The sequence below is a fragment of the Lissotriton helveticus genome, chromosome 6, assembly GCF_964261635.1.
Source record: "Lissotriton helveticus chromosome 6, aLisHel1.1, whole genome shotgun sequence".
Taxonomy (NCBI): domain Eukaryota; kingdom Metazoa; phylum Chordata; class Amphibia; order Caudata; family Salamandridae; genus Lissotriton; species Lissotriton helveticus.
Genome location: NC_136067.1, coordinates 1063196228 through 1063216077, shown reverse-complemented (window position 1 = coordinate 1063216077; position 19850 = coordinate 1063196228). Strand labels below are relative to the sequence as shown.

At 42.7% G+C, this 19850-nt stretch overlaps 1 protein-coding gene across 3 annotated transcripts in view; it reads left to right on the top strand.

Moving 5' to 3' along the window:
* MAP3K4 (mitogen-activated protein kinase kinase kinase 4) overlaps positions 1 to 19850 on the top strand; it is a 502654-nt gene that overhangs the window by 422937 nt on the left and 59867 nt on the right. For all 3 annotated transcript variants that reach the window (XM_078648714.1, XM_078648713.1, XM_078648715.1), the window contains one exon: positions 19775 to 19845. In XM_078648714.1, coding sequence (XP_078504840.1) covers positions 19775 to 19845 — 71 coding nt within the window. The remainder of the gene's footprint in view (positions 1 to 19774; positions 19846 to 19850) is intronic.

Here is a 19850-nt window from a genome sequence, read left to right as displayed (position 1 = left end):
ATACCCTGAAAATGTTTAAAGATTCATCATGTAAACCCAAGAACATTTGATAGACTTTTGCCCTAGGGGGATATTTTGATGTATCCTTTACATGTAGGAGATGAAAGTACGTCGTCACGTGTTATCTAGTACATTTTAAAGAATCTTTAGCAGTTTTTCCAGGGCCCGTGTTTTGAATTCAGGCATTATAATGTTGTGTTTATAAATTGTGTACGCATTACAGTCAGAGGAATAGTACTTGATTTTGGTTTTCTGTTTTGTTCCAAGACTCACTATCTAATATTACTTAAAGGCCAAAAAATGGGCAAGATTACAAATATTGTCTCAATTTAGAATAGGGTTGTCCATTGTAGCTTGAAAACTGCCACTACAAAGGCATACCGATTCTGATTGCTTGAATACTGCTAAAAGGACTGGCTGAACCAGCACTTTGGCCCACATGCATCAATATCGGCTTTTTTGCGATTTCTAAATTGCGAAAAATAGCGATTCGCAATTTAGAAATCGCAAAAGCCTATGCATGAATATTTTCGCTTTTTTTTTTGCAATTCTGTAAAAATCGCTATTTTTACCGAATCGCATTAAAAATGCGAATTTTCAATTGCGAATTCGCAATTCCCATTCATTCCTATGGGCCAAAATGCCCATAGGAATGAATGGGAATTGCGAATTCGCAATTTGAAAATGCAATTCATCAATGCATTTCAAGGGTGGAGAGGGGGGTCCAAATGACCCCCCCCTGCACCCATGAAATGTACTTTTCAGTATAAGTTACTACACACATGTCCTAAGGACATGTGTGTCTGTAACTTAACAGTTTAAAAAATGCATTTTTGTGCATTTTTAAACAATTTCGCAAATTACCACGAGGTTGAACTTCGTGGTAATTTGCACTTCCAATTTGAAAAATCGCACATTTTTTTGAAATGATGCATAGCATTTAAGAAATCGCAAAATTGCGATTTCTTATATGCTATCGCAATTTTAGAAATCGGAAGAATAGTTGCAATTTCTAAAATAGCATGATGCATCCCAAACAGCACTTTTGGAATCGCAAACGGACGATTTAAAGGAATCGCACCGTTTGCGACTCCAAAAATGCTTGATGCATGTGGGCCATAGAATCAGCTAATTTAAATGGCTTCTTTTATATAATACAAATTGGTCTTTTTATTTCCGCCATTCCAGTCAAAACAGCTGGGAAAAACTGCACGTCCTCTGATCATTTTGTGTTCTTAAAGGCAAGTTTTGCATGAATGGTTCCAGCAGCATGACACTGGGATTCTTTGTGTTGTAATGCAAAATTTCAGGCTATCATTTATGTCGGTATACCTGCCCCCGATGCAAAGCCAGAGCCCAGACATGTTGGATCTGCTCACCTGTTCCCCTCCATATTCTGCACACCTCAAAATCGTGCATTTCAGTTGGTTAACAGATTTTCATCAGTTCTAGTCTGGACTGTTTTGTCTGCTGTACAAACACAAAACCTGAATTAACAGTAAGTATTGAAAATAACACATTTATAACACGTATTACCCAATGTAAAAAACAATGTTGTGATAGGCATGTTGTCAATACTTCTATCCAATACTAATGCATTTAGTAGCCGGATGTTATTTAAAACCATGTGGCCACCTGAAGACACGCTATGTGTGCAATTTAATTATATCGTAGTTCCGTCAAGTCGTTTTCTAGAAAGTAACATTTTTATAAACGAAAATGGGCTTGAAAATATCAGACTTCCTTGCTCTGCTGTGCTTAGCATGGTAGGTTGTTCTGTTTAAATCCAGGTATTGTTGGTACTCTTTGGAAGCCAGTACACGGTAGGTACAATAACATTCAAAATAAAAAAAAAATTTTATCCTAAAATAACAAAATACATTTTGTGCATTTTAGCCTGTTAGTAAATATCTTTACTAAAATGTATTTTTACCAAACGGTTATTTTTATGGACACTTCTAGTTTTTAATGGGTTTAAACATGTAACTCCGACAAAGTTTCAATATTGTTCATAATCGTGCAAAAATGCTTAATTGAGTGTTATAGCAAGCTCCTCTCTAACCCGCAGCCCTCAAATTTTATATCGCATTAGCTTGTAGAATATGTGATTCACTGTCTTGCAGTGTAATATAGCTACATCTGTGGCTATTTCATAGCAAAAACAGTGACAGAGTTGTGTTACAATGTTTTGTCACATTGCCTGGTAAAGGCACTAGAACAGATTGTAGGATTATAGATTTTGTAACTTATTTGACAGCTATAATGGGGACTTTCAAGCCATTTGTTGAAAAAGCTCAGCCTCCCCAAAACAGAAGTGTAGTGCTCCTGTATCCAGCACCTTCCTTAACCAAATTCATGTTCTACCTACAAATATTTTCAGGTGCAATACTCGATTCTGAAACTTTCCAATAGCTCCCCAGTTGCCAACTTGTGGCCTCGCCTGGCTCTAGTAATGGCTCCAGGCCCTCCTTCGGATGTGGCGTCCTTAAGCCATAGAAGATACCACCTTGTGCCCTGATGTCATTTCCATTTTTTCTGCACCTTGATCTGGGCCCAGACCTCCTCTCTTCTGTTTTTACCAATTTTCTCCTCTAATATTATTTTCGCAGTGTACTGTAAAGGTCATGTCCTCATTAAAGTCACATACTTCAGGTGGTGTCATTCCTGCCTTAAACAGGTGTCAATCTCAGATCCCCCAGATGTCTATCTTTGTTATCTGGGCCTCAAGCACAGCTCCACCTCCTGTGATGAGTGCGGCCTTGTGCACTCCCAAGGTGATCAAGAAGATGGAAGCCGCGTTTCAGCATGGCTCATGCTCAAGAATTGTTCCCACTAGAGGTCTCCTTCCAGACGTAAGTCATGTAAAAGGGAGGACTACAAGGAAAAATTCTCCTGCAAAAAAAATCACAAATGTGATATGTCTGTCATCCCTTTGACGTTGCTTCTGTTCTAGGGATAGTTCAGAAAGTTCGCTGTGTCTGCCCTCAAATCCACCTTCCGTGTCATCTTTGGAGCCTTTGCCGTTCTTGGAGAAATTAGGCCTATTTCCAGAGCATCAGCTGACTTACACCATGCGGTGGCCTCTAATCCAGCAGTGCTGGCTCAATCTCCCTCTGATGTGCCTTCCTGCCCCAAGGAGCCTTCAGACCCCTCAACTGAGGTTCAATCCGTGGTTCATGCTTCAACACAGGGCTAACTATTCGGACCCAACCCCAAAGTTGCTTCAACATTAAGGACACCTTCTGCTGCTCCACCACAGATCTCAGTTGCAATGGTGTCGGATAAAAGACGCAGTTTGTTATGGCAAAAAGCTGGGGGAAAAGTCAACGATTCTGGTACGTGCCCATCAGTTTGGTTTGACTGTATGGATGCCCTCTTTTTTACCAATTCTGAAGGAAAAGTTACTTGCAATTGTTAATAGTATTTCTTGTGGATACTATGTCAACCGCATGCCCGCCCCTGTTAAGAGGAATGATCTTTGAGATTTTAGTATTACTATCCCAAGTTAGTTATGTTGTTCACTCTGCCAATGTTCAATCATCTTGTCTCCTCCTCTTAGGTTGTGGAAATAATGGCAGGAACTGGTGTCAGCAAGCAAGGTGGCTTCCTTTATGGCTCTTTCGTAGCTCATCCGATGAAAGTCCTTTAGATATCTCTGGAGCTAAGCAATGCCTCCTGTCATACAGGGGAGCTATTGCAAAGTTTACAGATCCAGTATTGTGCTTGGGAGCATTCCCAAGATGAGGAATATGCAAGTAGATAGAGTAAAAATGAGTGACCAAGCGGTGTGAGGAACTTCCCTTTAGACCATTTATTGGCCGCACTTAACTTGTGTGCCTCAGACATCAATTACAGGTTTTCCACCAACTGGTGAGCACTGGAAACCATACCTTGCTTTTTCAGTTGCTTTTGTGCGAGTGCTTTTTTTGTCTATTCTATCATGACACAATAGCATGCATTTTTTTTATCATAGCTTCCTCAGACATACTCCCCAACTGCAAGAATTGCAGAGATTTTGTTAGCTGTTTTGGGGAGGACATTGCATGGCCTTAATCTGCTGGTTTGGCATTGGCACCCTTTCACTGCAGGGCCATACTGCTCAAGAAGAACATTCACCTTTTGAGTCACTCTCACTGCGCAGCTGTCAGCAACATTTAGCTGGCAAAATATGATGGTTTTTGTGGTGTCAGAGACTTTTTAAGCAGCTCAAATGCCATGCCCGAAACAGGGTCAGCAAACGTTCCCCCGCTCCCCTCCCCCCTCCCCACCCCCACTATGATGGCCAGGCCTTCCTTCCGGGTATCATAAAGTGTACGTACCAAACATGTACTTGGAATGTTCCCAGTATTAGTAAAAAACACCAGACTAGGGAAAACATTTGCAGGGAGTCTCAGCCTCATCTCCAGTCTGTTAAATTTGCAGTCATTCCAAAGGTTACAAATAAATAGTTTTCTTTCATGGATTTTAGAGTGAAAAGAAAGTGTGGCACACGGGGAAGAGCATGCCTTGTGCTTTCAGTCGCAGTCTCACAGAAATTGTCCTCTAGCTGTATAAGCAGCTAGAAAAGGGTGGTAGTGTTTTATTGCAGACTGAAGTAACAAAACTTCAAGATGCTGTTTAAACATCAGGTTCTCCCTTTGCATACCTAACTCAGAATGTAAAGGCCAATTTCCCGTGCCTCGGCTCCCCACTCTTCACCTGGAGCGATACTCTTCAGAATTGCAAATACGACTAAAGAATGGTAGCAGTCTCAGCCCCTGATCAATTCAAGTTTGCCATTCCCTTTTCACGTTCGGCAGACAGATTAAACATGTGGTTCAGTTGGTGAAAGATTCATGTACAGCTCTTCAAGCATGCTTTTCATCACTGTTTTGTCTGATGTTTGGAAACAGTACCTCATATACCAGGATATTTACTAAGCAATGGTACTAACAGAGTGATGGCAAAAAAAGACAGGTCCTTTGGTTTTTCTTACCAGGGCCCAAACCTAGTGTTGTCTAGAGCACTGCAGATAGTTTGTCTTTTAGCATGCTAATCCTTCAATTCCTGATCTAAAGTCTCAGACTTGATTTTTCCTCAAGGTCGAGTGCCCATACTTGAATAGTAACTCAAGAGAAGCTTCTCTACCCTTCCAACCAACTGTGCAGTAGTTCCCAATACTGTTAAGACCAATATCCTCACCATGCAAGGGAATAGCATCTTATCTCTCCTGTTACCTCTGAGTCATCTTGCGAAGTCCATAAGCTGAAACTCACTTATATTTTAAGAGGATAACAACTTATATGTGTCGTCTGGGAGCTGAAGTAGTTTCTCTCATTGGAGAGGTTTACCATGGACAATTTTGTGAAAATGCTGTTCCCACTTCAAACATGGCATTGTTTATGCCTACTTTTATTTCATCCGCTGAGGAGGCAATCAGTCCTTTTTGTGGTTTGCATTGTAGACAGTATTATCAAAGTAAAACCCTACATTTTTTGTTGGTTGTTCTACCCACATTGACTGCCAAACCATATCAGCAAGGGCAACACATTTTTATCCATCTGATATCTCTGCCTCCCTATGTGTGAAGAACAGGCTTATTTGGATCCAGTGCCTAGAGTTTGAAGTGTCCAGCAAGCAGAATTGTTTGAACACACTCCGCACAGTGGGGTCCGCCATCAGAGGCTTCAAAGCCACAGCACTACATCAGCATGGCGAATCCAGAGCATCAGATGGCTGATGACCATGTTCAAAAATATAGTTCCATGCACTCTCCTCTACAGGAAATACATTTGGCAATTGAGAGTTACAAATATCCCAAGCTTGTGTCTCTTAATAGTCATAGGAGGGGAACATAAAAAGATCACTCCCAGACCTAAAACCCTCATATAAAAAACAAAAACCTTCATCTCTTTCCAATTTACTACTCTGTCTTATCCTATACCTCTTTCAGTATATCCTCTACCACCACTCTGTGACTTATCTCAAACCTCACTGTACTGCTATGATCTACCTAAAACCCAATTTTTCCTCTATCCCTTCGTTGACTCATACTAAACCTTATTTTACCACTGTGATCTCACCTAATAACCCAATTTAGACTCTTCCCACCTCTATCCCTCCTTTGACCCGAAACCTCATTGTATTACTATGATCTCCTAAATAACACTTTCTAGACTCTTCCCTCCTCTAACCCTCCTTTATCGGATTCAGTCCGACTAACAGACTCACATGTCCACCACTCAAATTAACGTATATTTCCTTTTACTAATCCACCACTAATCCACCTCAGGTTCTGGAGTAGCGTGCTTCTTGTCAAAAAGGGATAAGTGCTATATAAATAAATACAATTTCATTATCTCTATAAAGACAAAATATACATTGAGAACATAATAGTCTTGATATTCCCATAAGAATCAGTTGTCTGTCACAACATCTACCTTGTCATTAGCCATGTAGAAGGTGAAGGGGGAAATTGTTTCTGCAAACTTTAGAGACAGCTAATATGGCAGGCTTTGTCATGCTTCACGCATAAAGGAGTTGACCACCAAGGTTTCCTGGTGGCTCTTCAACACTTGAAGTTTCCCTCAGGTTGACCACTTTGCCACCGCCCACAACTTCTGAGGGTAAGCAGCATTTTCCCCCTTCAGCAATGACGAGTCAGGGAATATTTTGCTGATATTTTTTTCCTTCTTAATCATCTACAACATTATTTAGGAATACATTAGAAACCAGAACTGCTTTTATCTGCTTAGGGATACATGTTCTACATTCTATAAAACCTAAAAAAGAAATGATAATATCTGATTATCTGATAGTGACATCTAGCCGCAGTTCCTTACCTTTGATTTTCCCAGGCATCAGATTGGATACTGAAGATTTTACTTCCAGTAATACCCTTCAGGTGGTGTCATTCGGCTCCCTGTGACATTGTTGGCGATACCGCCGCCATTGTGACATCCGCTTCACCTATATAGGCGCCACACTGGCGCGCTGATCTCATATAATTTCTTTGCGTGCCAGCCAGCCAGATCCGTGAAGAGAGCTACCCTCTGCCACTTTTTAACAGACTTTTTTCCACATTTTGTCAGATGGTTATTGGTGTGAAGATTTTTTCACTACATTCAAGAAAGTGTCTGATTCAAACCGTGCGGCACCTGCCACCATACTGTGTCCATGATGGATCCATGTTTAGTGTGTCTATGGTGTCTGGAGCGTGACCACGACTCCCAAGTCGTGCTTTGACTGCTGGGTGCTGGCTCCTAAAGCTTTGATGGTGTAGTCCCTAAAGCTGCTTGCGGCCCGGCTCTTGGCATAGCATCATTTGCCCTGGTGGTCTTGTTCATGGTCCCGGTTAAAAGGAAGGTTGGGGGACAGGTCCGGGAGCCCCAAGTCTTCGTCCTCCCACCCTAAGTCTACGAGTCAATCAGGTAAGAAGCATAAAAAACATAAAAAGCCGAAGCACGCTTCAACTTCTCCCAGTCCGTCAGCGGACGTGGTGGAGGAGCCTCGGTATTCTAGGCCTCATTCCTCAGAACCTGTGCCTGGGTCGACTCTGCATTTCCCAGCTTTCTCAGGAACTGGATTGACCCCTGCCTAGCTCAAGGAGTTTTTTTACCCTATGTGCCTCATATTTGGGCGGCCTGACCCTACCTGTGCACCTTTAGGCCCCGTAGGCTTAGAGGAGGCTCCATCAGGTTCCTTGCCAGCAGCTCTTGCCCCAACGTTGATGCCCACTCCAATCCCCATGGATCCGGTTATGGATCCGGACCGACGCCGGTCGTACGCTTGTACCTTCCATGGCGCCAGTCCAGATGCCAAGACTCCCGGTGCCGCACATGCCCTCCAGCGGTGCCAACCTCATTTCTAAAAGGAAGATTGGGAGGTGTCGCTGGACCCTTTACAAGACCAGCCCTACCACGGCACGATCTGGTATGAGGACCTGGGTGAGGCAAGTGGTCTGGACACCTCTCCAGATTATGGCCTGCTTTCTCCCCTATCGTGGCTACAGACAAGGGAGCATCCTACTCAATGGTAGTGCGAAAGGCAGCCGAGGTCCTAGGCCTTATGCTCCCTTCTGTGGCAGTCAAGACAAACATCTTGACGGAGGTCCTGCAGCCTGGTGTCTCCTCATCAAAACCCTTGCTGCCTTTCAACAAGGCCTTAACTGATGTCCTACAGTGCACCTGGTCCAAGCCCAGTACAGGGACTCCTGTGAATAGGACAATTACCCACCACTATCGCCCTACACCGGGTGACCCATCTTTCCTCACCAACCACCCTACCCAGAGAGCTTGGTAGTACAAGCCTCTAAATCTCAAGGTGTGTTCCCTTCCTTCCATAGGGAATCCAAGAGGCTGGATAGTTGGGGTAAGAAACTGTTTTCTTCCTCCAGCTTGACATTGCGGTCAGTGAACACTGCATGCTTATTGGGACATTATTCCCACACTTTTATTGCCACATGTTTCGGAGGAGGCCTGGACAATCCTCTCCCAAGCACTGTCAGACAGGAGAAATGCAACAAAGTCCACCAGTCATTGTGTACTCGACACCACTGAGTCACTGGGCAGAGCAATTTCAACAACAGAAGCTGTGAGACAGCTGGTTAAGGTCTTCTGGCTTTTCAGGAGACGTCCAGGCCTCTCTCATGGACATGCCCTTTGATGGCACCCATCTCGTCAGAGCTAAAGCAAACATGGCGCTGGAGTGTTTTAAGGACTCCCGGGCTGCAGCCAACTCATTGGGCTTTTCAGTGGCCACATTCCCCTCATCTTCTTTTCGCTCTTTGTGGCTACAGAAGGGGGTTGCAGCCGCGCCAGCCCTATTCAAGCTTCAAGACTGCGCAAGTCCAACAACCTCTGCTCGGCCCTTGGGTGCAGCTCGTTGCGGTTCTGTGGATCAGGCAGCCAGAGGTCTGGTCAGTCCTCCACCCCACGGCACCCTCAGCCTCCAAACTTTCCTATTCCAGCTCTGCAAGATCTTGGAAGGCCAGTTGGTGGCAGGATCAGTCACCATCTTTGCCACTGGCAGAACATTACGTTAGACAGGTGGGTTCCTCAGATAGTCTGAAGGGGCTATGCCCTCCCCTTCAAGACTACCCATCCCTCCATGGCTCTAACTTACTACCTGCTGATGAGGATCATCTAATTTTGCTTCAAAAGGAAGTTGTGACTCTCTTGGTCAAGGGATCCATGGAGAAGGTTCCGGCACCTTAAGAAGGCTGTGGTTGCTATTCCTGCTACTTTCTGGTCCTGAAAAACGAAAAGGGCCTGCGTCCCATCCTAGATCTGCAAACCCTCAACTACTTCCTCAGAAAGGAAAAGTGCAAGATGCTCATTCTGGCTCCAGTTTTGTCTGCCTTATACCCCGGAGACTGGATGGTAGCTTTGGACTTGCAGGACTCCTGTTTTCACATTCCCATCCTGCTTCTCTATCGGCACTACCTGTGGTTTAAGGTAAGCCGCAAGAACTTTCAGTTCACCACTTTAGCCTTACCAGTGCTCCTCGGGAGTTCACCAAGGTGACGTTGGTGGTCGCAGCTCATCTGCACAGATCAGGGTTGCCAGTCTTCTCCTACCTCGACGACTGGATGTTGGAGGGGAGTTCGCCCCAGGCTGTCGTCTCCCACTTCCACCTGGACTTGAAATTCTAGTGGGAGCAGCATCGGGGGAATCTCTCTGACATGGTACAGGTCTCAGGAAAGAGAACTGAACAGGACCTTCAGTGGTGGCTAACAGACTGCATTGGGTCAGAGACATACCCCTCTCCCTTCCTCAACCACACTAAACAGTACTGACAGATGTGTCACTTCTGGGATGGGGCAGCCATTTGTTAGCGGTGGAGATCATAGGACGTTGGTGTTCACAGACAACTCCATCACCATGTGGTAATGCAACAAACTTGGGGGGGAAAGGGGGGGTTTGTGGAACCTTTGTCAAGAAGCCCTGCATCTTTGGATTTGTCTGAAACAGAAGGACATATCCCTGGTGATTCAGCACCTGGCAGGTTCTCTGAACACCAGAGCGGACAAACACCGCCATCGATGCCTAGCAGGTCATGAACGGTGTCTCCATCCGGAGGTGGTGCAAGGTTTCTTTCAGCAGTGGGGAGAGCCTTGGTTAGATATGTTCGCCTCCACAGATAATGTACAGTGTCAGCAGTTTTGTGCGCTGGAGTTTCCTGGGCAGCTCTTGCTTGACAACGCTTTCCGTCGCAAGTGGAGCTCAGGCCTCCTGTACGCTTTTCCGCTAATACCACTCCTGTCCAGAGTGCTAAAGAAGATCTGGAGCGACCAGGCCAAAGTCATCCTTTGGCTCCGGACTGGGCGCGGAGAGTCTGGTATCCCAAGCTTCTCCAACTGAGCATCTATTCTCGGATCGGCTGACCCTTCAGGAGGATCTTGTGTCGCAGCAGCAGGGGAAGGTCCTCTTCCGGACCTATCAACTCAATGCCTTCTTGCATGGAGATTGAGCAGCGCTGTTGACGGCATTCAACCTTCCTTCCGAAGTCTGTAATGTTATTTTGGCAGCCAGACATTCCTGTCCCAAAACAGTGCAAGCCTGCCGGTGGCACAAGTTTGTTAAATATTGTGCAGAAAGATCAATAGATCCTCTTTGTGCTTCCCTCTTTCAAGTCTGTCGCTTTATTTTGACCCTTGCCCAGCAGGGCACTGCTCTGGGCACTCTCAAAGGTTACCTTTTGGCCCTGCCGGCCGTCTTGAGGCTGCCAGACCAGCCCTCTTTATTTAAATCTCCTATTATAAATAGATTTTTTAAGGGGCTTGTAAATATGTTTTTACCGGTCCCTTTCATCATGCCTCAGTGGGACCTTTTATTTATTTTAATTTTTTATTTTAAAGGTTTTATATAGCGCTGGCTAGACCCGTAGGTATCAGAGCGCATTACATGAGCATCAGATCAGTTACAGGTTACATCGTTACAAAGGTTACACAGTTATTAGAACGTGGCAACATAGTTACTTGTAAGGTCAAGATAAACAATAAGCACAAATACGTAAGGGGAAAAGCAGGCAAGGGGAAAGATTCAGGGGAGGGGGAAGGAGCTAATATTTTCTTCATCGAAGAAAAAAACAATTACCCATCTTTTCTGTTTTTTAGCTAGAAAATCAGGCAAAGTTAAATGCTACACATCAAGGAAGAGAGAGGAGGAAGTGATTGTTGGTGAAAGGCCTTTTGAAACACCTGACACAAATAATTTAAGAAGAGCCCTTTCTTCCCAATTGAAATGCTTGTTTTAGAATGGCCGCCCCTCTCTTCCTGGTGCTGTGCCAGGCAGCTCCCTGCACCCGTTGTTTCTTGTTCTCTCTTCTTCCTGATGTGTGCTCAGTTTGAACCTCTGCACAACTGCCTGTCCGGGCTGCTTACCATCAAAACAGCCTTTCTAGTGGCAACAACTTCTGCCAGGAGGGTAAGGGAATTGCAGATTCTGTCATACAAGCCTCCTTACTGGACTATCTTTCTTGATAAGTTGGTGCTTTGCACTAGGGCCTCTTTCTTACTGAAACTGGTAACACCATTCCACGTGGGGCAAGCAGTTACCTTGCCACTTTCTACGCTCCTCCACAGCCTTTTTGGCTAATCTGTCCTGCAGGACTTCCTGATCTAAACTTGTCCGCAGTTCCTCTCCCGGGGATGGTATTGCTTGGGTATCTATTCAGAGGTAAGGAATCTGCAGCTAGATGTCTCTGAGATGAACAAGTTCCTTACTTTTGGTAACCACTTATGTGGTAGAGTCATGATTTATCCGCAGATTCTTTACCGACCCATCCATCATGCCTGCTCTACAGACAGGGTTTTAGGTTCAGTGCTTCCCCATGCCAGGGCCCTAGTTACTCAAAACACACTAATGTCAGTGAACTTCTGGCTCAGCGCCCTTGTGTAAAAAGTCTTGAAAAGTAACTGACGTCAGTGCACCGGGGTGGCACCTATATAGGTGACATGGACATCACAACAGCAGAGATGACGCCAACAACATCATGCGCAGCCGACTGATGCCACCTAATGACAGGCAAGGGTACTACTCACAGAAAATTCTTCTGGATCCAGTCTGACGCCTGGGAAATCCAAAGGTAAGGAACCTGCAGCTAGATCATGTCTCAACCAGATGTGTGTCCTCATGTAATGCAACTGGTGCTATGTAAAGCGCTCTGATACCCGGTTGGAGTCAAGTTCGAGCTATATAAAACTCTATAAAAAAACTACTGAAGGTAAGTAACTTGTTCTTTAAAATTTTAAAAACAAACCATAATCCCAAATCCTAAATGTATTGCCTTTTTATTGATGGTAGCTAGAACATTTCCCCCATATCACTCTAAAGGATCCATTAGAAAGCCCTGTAAACTATGGTTAGGTATGTAAAATGCATACAGTAAGGTAGGCCATACTGAGTTTTGAGATGCCTTTTACGGTCTGCATAGTGACTTCCTGTCACCTTCTTTGTTGGGTGATGCTTTCAAACTTTTTGTCTACTTTTTTCAGTGAGGGAATCACATCTTCACTGGGCTCCGAATAATGAACTGGCCATTATTATTACAAAGCCTCTTTTCAGACTAATGCCTTCTTGTTAATGAAAATCCTTGATTGGGAAAGATTCTTTCTAGTAGCCTCCATGTAAACCTGTTGATCCAGCAAGCATCAGGGTTTCAGTGCCTCTGCTCCATATGCTTTTTTCACAACCATCGTTTATCTATAATTGTCAGACTTTATATACATAATTATGCCCCGTATTCATTCTTTCACTTACACATTATTCTGGAAGACGCTAGATGCCTCCTTATTAGTGATAATTCTACACCTAACCTTGACAGGTCAGTCCCCGCGGAGGCATGGGTGGATCATTTCTCCTCGATCTTTCTGTCATCCTTAGATCTAGATGGAGAAGAGGAGGGGTAAACGGAATAATCACAAATGTGTATTCTCTTTTACCTAGACGAGGTAAATAGAGCATTAGCCAAAAGTCCACAGGAGGAAGCACCAGGCCCTTTTAGTGTTTCGGTGGACACCTATAAATATGTCTAAGCCCTCTGGGAACCCCTGCTTACCAAAGTCCTGAATGAAGTCCGGTATTATACCATCTTTCTGGTCTGAATCTCAAATAATTCCAATTTGTCAGAAGGGCTCCAAAAATATTGCTATAGACCAATTTCCCTGTTGAATTCCTCAGCTAAAATATTAGGAAGGCTAGTCCTAGAAAGACTAGAATAATTGGCTGAGGATAAATACATTTTGTCTAGTGCCCAAACTGGCTTCAGAAGAGGGCTGAGGACCGTGAAACAATGTTTTAATTTAAACCTCCTGAGGGGGAAGTACACAGATGTGTTTGATAGACCTAAGTGGTGAGTTTGACATGGTAAATCGAAATCAGCTTTGGAAGTGCATGATTTCGCTGGCTGCTCCGAGGGAGATAGTCTCAGTATTAGTATATATGTATAGTAACCTTTGAGCGAGAGTTCAGTGTGGACTGAAGGGAGCCCACAAAGCAATTTAGGATGAAAAGAGGAGTACGGCAAGGATGAGTATTGGCACCCTTTCTTTTCTCCATTTATAATAATGTTATCGAGAAATTGCAGTCACTTGGTTTTGACACTCCCAGAGTAGGTTTATGCCCCTTACAGATCCTTCTTAACCTTTTGAATGCTATGGGGATTTTTCCCCTGTGCTGGAAAATCATGATCACCATTATTCATGACGAGCTGGGCTCGTCATGAGCGTAGCAGGAGGCTACTGCATGACGAGCCCAGCTCGTCATGAGCGTCGAAGGGGTTAATGCAGATGACACAGTGCTATTAGCTTTAATCCTGATAAGTCCACAGAGCCTGTATTAATTCCTTCACTGAGTATATGGAAAACATTGACTTTAGGCTAAATTAGGGAAACCCATTTACCGTGTCATGTGAGAAGAGGAAAGGGAAGACTCACCCGTTATATATGAAAGGAAGCAAGATCTCAACTACAAAACATTTTTGTTATTTAGATCTACAGTTTTCTGCAGATGGGGGCTAGAAATATCATAGGGAAATTAGCTCTTTAATATGCTAAGGAATAACAAAGTTTTTTTTAGATTTGCTACTAAATTTGGGACCAAACCAATAAAAGAAATGTTAACCCTCTATAACGATAAAACGGTTGCCACTCCAACATATGATGCAGGGATGTGGGGGGATAAAATTACTACAATTAAGCAAAGACAGGAGAATGAATTCCTGAGAAGACTATTGGTAGACCACATTAACCCTCCAAAGCTTTTACGCACATGGAATTAGGTCTCCACCCCACTATGGACATGTAGAGGCTAAACCATTGCTGTTATGGCATTCACTCTGGTCCAAACCAGGATCTCATTTTACCCAATCAATACTTAGAGACTGTTTGGCACAGGATCAGGCACAAAAAAAACCTGGATAGCTCATATTAGAAATAGAATAAGGGCCTTATTACGAGTTTAGCGGTCTGACCACCGCAGGACGCGCCCGCACCCGCCAGCAGCCCACGGCGCTGGTGGTCCAAAGACAGCTGTATTATGAGTTGACCACAGGGCCGGCGGTGTAAAGGCGGGGATCCTGTGGTGGTGGTGAGTGTTTTCACAAAAATATTCATGCCTGTGGGTAAATTTCAACTGCATATGTGTTTGATGAACACACATGCATGAAGTATGTGGAAAAATAATAATCTACACACTGTAAATTTCCAGGGATCTAAATAAGCCAGGTAGGTACTGATCCTTTCGAATTACTAAATGACACAAAAGGTACACCTGGCTAAGTGTGGGAAAAAGGGGATGGAAGTAGGGTAATGTCAGAGAAAACTAGAGGGAGAAATCCTTTCAGGAAAATAAACCTCACTCACCATTAGGTGACATGTTTCATCGTATGGGTTCCCTCCTCACACCGAAGTGTGGGCTACAACTCCCCAAGGAGAGGTGATGAGGTGTTTTCTCAAGATGAGCAGTGAAAAGAGGTGAATGAGGTGCAGAGTGCAAAAAGTATAGTAATGTGGTGACTTAAATTGGCTTCATGGATCCACTAAATCTTTATTGGGTGGTTGCGGGGACAAAATTAAAAGAGAGGACTAGGGATTAAACCAAATATATCCCTTAACATGTTGCTGCCATAGATCGGTCCCCTATAGAGATCCAGCGGCATTTGTCAGGACCTAAATTGTGAATACTCACTCTGCATATGTGTTTAGAAAAATGCAAGACTCTCGCCAGGACGCCTGTTAGATGTGCACCAGGCCAATGAAGTTGGGCACAATGAGACGTACCTAGAGCTTGGAGAGTTGGCTTTTAACCTCTACTTATAGACTAACCCATAGAAGTACACGGGCCGTTGACAACCTGACCGTTCTGATCCTGTGTGGCCAGTATACTCACGTTTTTTGAAACACACATGCAGAGTGACTATACTTGGGGATACAGCCCTGTATTAGGATGAACCCAGTGTATATCACAGATTTCTTCTAACTAGATTTCTATTCTCTGTAATACACCAGTTTGTTGCCTTCCCGCACAGGGCTGTCTGGGACTCTAATGAAGTAAAATGCCCATGCGATAAAAACATAAGCAGTCCACATTACACTTAACACTTTTTTGATTATAGGAAAAAATGTTTGAAGCCTTTATTCTTAAGAGAATGATTGTTTGACTATTGGGATGCATTTCAATACATGATGGACTTGAAGGCTATTACTGTATATTATGCCTTAGCAATATTTCTCGCAAATGTAGCAGCTGCAAGGAAAAACTGCTAAACCTAGAAATTGCACTTTATCAATACATGTTATTGCCCTGTTTTTAAATCCAATTTTTTATTTTAGAAATTATTTTAATATATATGCACCATTTCTAGAAGAATGTCCTTATAATGATGATTTTTATAAGTTTATATGAGTTGTTTTTATTGAATGTATTTTACCAATATTCGAGCTAGGATGGAATCGTTTTTTAAATTATTGATGAACATTTTAGTCTTATGATGGTATTGTGTTGTGACAGTGTGCTGTTATGGTTTAGTTTTTGATAGACTGAATAAAGATTGATTATACTGTATTGACTTTTTGTGATAGAAAAGATTGTGTGAACTCATTGTGTAATGTGCTGTGAGATTTTACATTGACCAGACCATGGATTTGAATGACAACTCCTTAATTAAATTCTCCCCAATCAAGAATGGTTCTGATGTCATCTGTGGCAGCTATCAGAGAGCTTTCTGTGCTGTGGTTAGTTCGGAATCTGGATTGGGAATTTTCCAGAAGATTGTTTTTCTCCAGGTGTTCCGTGAGTTGGTGGTTGATGTCCTTTTTGAGGACTCTGGTTTGAAAAGGGAGCAAAGAGATGGGACTTGAGTTTGCTGGGGTAGACAGAAGGTTTATTGAGAAGGGGTTTGACTTCTGAGTGTTTACATTGTTAGGCTTAGGTGGCTGTGGTGATGAATGCATTGAAAATGGTGGTGAGTTTGTTGCAAATCCTCTTGCTCCCGAGGTTGAAGATGTGGTGGGGACATGGGTCCGTGGGTGCTCTTGAGTGGACGGAGTTCATGATGTCTGTGATGTCTTGAGTGGTGAGCTGGCTCTAGGCGGTGAGTCGGTTGTTAAGTTTCGGGTCTGTGGGAGTGGGGTGACTGAGTATGTCGGCGGCAGTGGGCTGGGGTTTGAAGTGTATGAACTCCCCTGTTTGGATACTGTCTCAAATGGAAAGCTGATGCCTAGTTAGACTAGGGAGTAACAACACTCATTATCAGTAACTAATATCTAAGCCTTGCTTAAGCTTTCACCTTCTTCTTGTTGTTGGGCTTTTCTCTCCTCAAGTTTTAAAAGGCATATATAAAGCATTAGTAACTCAACTTTTGGGAATTCACTACTTTTTCGTCTTTAGGCTTCTCTCGCTTACCAGTGTGACCCTGCCATCCCTGGTTTATATATTGCCAATAGTGGGCCTTTGTATTGTTTTTTTATTTTTTATTATTGGAATTGAGCAAGCTGTGGTCTCTGGCCATGTGTGAAGGGTTTGTTGTGTCCCCTATAGCCTCTCAGCTTCACATCCTTTTATATCTCAAAGTGAAGTGCACTGTCCCCTTGATGATTCCCACAAATTGGTATGAATAAGTTACAAATGCTAGATAAAGTATTTTTATACATTTTCTCTTATACTCATTTCCAACAAAATTACAGCATATTAGAAAGATTTGTTCTTTCCACTCAAGTACTTTTGAGAATTGGTGGCTCTAGTTGAAGGTGGATAAGGCCTGTGCTTAATGATTTCATAGTTTTCTGGCTGAGATCGTTCTGGTAAAGGGTACACTACAAATAAGTTATAACTGGAAGACAAGCACGTTCTAGTGAAATATGTACGCGTCAAGAATATCAGGGCCATTGAACCCAACAGACGGTATAATGTCCCATTGAAGTAGAAACTGACGAACAGCCTCTCCACAGCATTTCAACAGCTGCCATTTTGCCCTGAATTACCCAACTTGGCATTAAAAAACACCACTCAGAAATGTGTCACATTTGTTTATTTTATTGGCAAAAGTTGGTAATACAAAGGAGACTTGAAAAAGAACATCAGTTGCTAAAGTGAAAGGTGTGGTCACAGCTTACAATTCAGATTTTGATACTCCGATTTCCTGATTTTGGCTGTAACACGATGTTCACCCTTTCTGGGAAGCCTGATATTGTGTGTGGGGAAAGAAAGCACATCTCCACCCCTATATTCTAGCACAAAACTCGATTCATGGCTTATAGGTAGTTAGAGATATGCAAAACAAACCTAGTGACTCTAAATCAGGGGGTGATGAAAGCAACACGGTAACATCCATCTACATTCCCTTGCAAAATTATGAATTTTGTCCCATATTTAGTTACTAGCCTGGACTGGAACTCTATGTCATGTTTCCTTATTGATAGTGTGATGTTGTCCATTCTAAATTAACTGACTCTGGAATATTAGATTAATACTCATCCACATTTTTTGACTAGTACTTGTTCCAACAGTAAAAAAAACAGTGATTCTTGGAAAACATCCTTTACCCCTCAGTCTGAAAAAACTCCAGCAATGCAGTCACTGCCCTGACCGCGATGTTACTAGCTTTACTTTAATCCGCAAATCGCTACGACGACTTTATGTAGGGAGCGCGTTGTTAGACTGGTATTGGATTTTTAAGTCCACCACCTTCCCTACTGTTGCGTAGACTGCAGTTGGAATAGTAATTTAAACTACCAAAGTCCAACGCCCCTAAAGCAAGTGGCTGTAAAGACTTGTGTGGTAAAGTAACACATGGTAACGTCGCAGTCAGGGTAGTAACTGCGTTGTAAAGGCATACAGGGTAAATGAATGCGGTGTTCTGTCATTCAACCGTGTTTCTTTCTTTGTCAGGCTTATTCAATATTTTCCTCTAGCAGATTCAAATTCTCTGAATGGATTAAAGCTGAATATTATTTTCACTATGTGAGCAAAGCCTGTTCTGAATCCCATGGGTATTTTATGTTCTTATTCTTTTACATGGAAACATATTTATAAGCTGTCATTTCCAGCGATTGGTGAGTCTGTAGACCAGAGAATTTTCCTGATGTGAACGTTCATGGTCTTCAGCGTACACACGCTTGCCCTCCATAGACAACCTTATGTCCTTTCTAAGTTAGTTACACATTTCCAAACTAGCTACGACGTCTGAACCCCATTATTAATAACAAAAGACTCATGTCTGTAGAAGGAGCCATCCACAATCTAAATGAAAGTTTCTAAGTTGATTGCACTAGGGGTACACAAATTTATTCTCGAACATTTGCCACGTATATTGTGACAGCTCTCACCTGCTCATGGCCCATTGCTTGTGTTTCCCACTGCTACGAAATTCAAGGACCAAGCTTCTGTGTGTATGCATGCTACCACAGGTGGTGTTGGTTCCCTGAAGTTTTAGTAGTATAGCCATAAGGGCTTTGGGGACATCCACGTAGACTGTTCAACTTGCATTCTGTAACATTTCAAAGCTAGTTCAATGGCTACATTCTGTAATGTTGAGACTCGAGCAATACAGAAATAGTATGGGAGAGGGAATCAAGCGGTAAGTAGTCCATCCTACTCTGAAAATGTCACTATGGGTTTCCAATCAGTTTGTCACTCCAGCTGCTCTTTGTGTTTTCTACAAGAGATGAACATGACACCATAACAAGAAGTTGCTACTTTTTAACCCTACAAACGCTTATCTTTGTTTATGGTGCAGATGCTTTCAAAACATGAATTTCTGGATAAGGGGGCCATTTGAGGAAAACACTACTTACAATGAGTTTAAGTTCTGCTCTGATATTAATAGCATAGCCTTGTTTTCAATGCATGTTCGATCATTGAGTAATGAATGGTAAATTTGTTAACCCTTCATTCTGGAAATATCAATTAATAAGAAATAGTAGGTAACATGAAGTGCTGTTATAGAAACTACTTACGGCCTAAAGGTGAACAATTATGAAACCTTAGCCAAAGTATAATAACCCCTTAGGAAATATTTCTATCATTAAAAAAAATCTTTTTGTTCTTTTGTTTTTTAACATTGGCTTTTGCTGTTGTGGGGTGTATGATTATGTGGAGTGTCCGTTAAAGTATGTTGTAATAGAATCTTACATTTTTGTTGTTATCTTTCCTGCCATCTTATCTTTATATAAAATATAGAATGTCTGCTCCCTTATTTTTTTCTTCTAAGCTAAAATAATTTCACCAAATATAAATAGATAATACTTGCAACTTTCAAATGTCATTTAATTACTATTTTGTTTTATGATTTCCAGGGGAAGGCCAGTATGGAAAAGTATATACCTGTATCAGTGTGGACACTGGCGAACTTATGGCAATGAAGGAAGTGAG